Source organism: Mus caroli, chromosome 8 (assembly GCF_900094665.2).
Source record: "Mus caroli chromosome 8, CAROLI_EIJ_v1.1, whole genome shotgun sequence".
Lineage (NCBI taxonomy): Eukaryota > Metazoa > Chordata > Mammalia > Rodentia > Muridae > Mus > Mus caroli.
Genome location: NC_034577.1, coordinates 64123593 through 64125154, shown reverse-complemented (window position 1 = coordinate 64125154; position 1562 = coordinate 64123593). Strand labels below are relative to the sequence as shown.

General features: G+C 51.5%; 1 protein-coding gene across 2 annotated transcripts in view; it reads left to right on the top strand.

Moving 5' to 3' along the window:
* The window catches only part of LOC110299801 (leukotriene-B(4) omega-hydroxylase 2), a 20851-nt gene continuing 19289 nt past the window's right edge, over nt 1-1562 (top strand). The window contains exons 1-2 of one of the 2 annotated variants that reach the window (XM_021169669.1): nt 1-42; nt 399-597. In XM_021169669.1, the coding sequence (XP_021025328.1) occupies nt 400-597 (198 nt within the window). In that variant the 5' untranslated portion in view covers nt 1-42; nt 399. Of the gene's footprint in view, nt 43-398; nt 604-1562 lie in introns of those variants that run through there. The other variant, XM_021169670.1, reaches the window with a different exon arrangement.

Below are 1562 nucleotides of genomic sequence, written 5' to 3'. Positions count from 1 at the left end.
GGGGAGAGACAGACCTGGGAAACACAGTGCTCCTGAGAGAAGGTACCAGACTAGGGCCAGTGGGGCTGAGAGGTCCTAGGCTGGGGCAGGACAGGAAGTCAGAAGCAGATGTTGATTTCTGGCTAATAGTCCATGGTTTAGACTCTAATCAATCCCTTTCCTCCTTCTCCCCATCCTCCATCCTCTTCTCTTTCATCTCCTCTCTCTCTATCTCCTTCTCTTCCCCTTTCTTCCCCTCTTCTCCTCTCCTTGCCTGCTCCCATAGATTGCCCTGGGTCTCCCTTCCTCCCCAGGCATTATCCCCAACTCTCTAATTCCCTATCCCTGTCCTTTGCCCTAGACCACACTGTCCCTCTTCCATGCCCCAGGATCTCATCCTGTGTGCATTTTCCCTGCAGGATGCCACAGCTGAGCCTGTCCTGGCTGGGCCTGGGCCACACAGCAGCCTCTCCATGGCTGTTGCTGCTGCTGGCTGGGGCCTCCTGCCTTCTGGCTTACATCCTGACACCAATTTATGCTGTTTTTGAGAACTCTCTTCGCCTCCGCTGTTTCCCACAGCCCCCCAAACGGAACTGGATCTTGGGACACCTAGGCCTGGTAAGTGTGGTAGTGAGGTGGGTCTGGGGTTTCAGGGTAAAAGGAATTGTGAAGAGACTTGAATAGAGCCCAGGGAGCTGGGCACAGAGGTGTGCTGGACTAGAACAGCAGAATTCAAAGTGCAATCATTCACAGATGCACTGTCCTGAGCCTTTCCCACACCGAGTCTTCTCTGAGTCCTTCTCCAGCCTGTTTTCTCTGCAGATGTGGGCATGCTGCAGGGATTCCAGCAAGGCTTACTCCAACAGAGTAAGGACCCTGGTGTTCCCAGGTTCTGTTGTGCTAGACTTGAGGCCTCCTGAGGGGAGACCAGAGCCAATCTCCACTATACCATTTGTTTTCAGCTCATCTCTGGCTTCCCACTGGTCACAGAAATGACCTACAATCCTTACCCAGACACACCCAGGGGCATAGATGGTCCAGGGGAGCTCTGAGGGCTGATTTCCTAACTCCCCATTCTTCAGGGTCTTCCTCTTATGTCTGGCTTCTCCACTGAGATGTACCAGTGAGTTATGTTGCTCAATCTAGATATGATCTAGCCACTCACTTCCTCTTTTGGAAGCCTTCTCAGAACCCATCCTCCACAGCACACTTTGAGAATAGACTTCTATCTAGTTTTCCCTCTGTGTGATTTGGAGACATTTGCTTTCTTGTAAGTGGCACAGTGCCAGGTGTACAGAGGGCCATAGAGATTCTGCCAGAGCCTGGTGTCAGCAGACGACAAGTGAGAGTGGTCACCCTGATGGAGACTTAGAGGTTACCTTTGCTCCCTTGGGGTCTGCCAAGGCCAAGTTCCCCAGATGTGGTTGTCCTCCCTCACAGAAAGAACCAGAGACCACATGGGTGTCTTGTTAACTTTCCTGGGAGATGTGAACAAGTCTATTTATCCCAGGTGGGCACCAAAATAACATGTCCATCCGTGTTCAGCTTGGTGAGAACTATGGGCTTCTTTTTTTTTTTTTTTT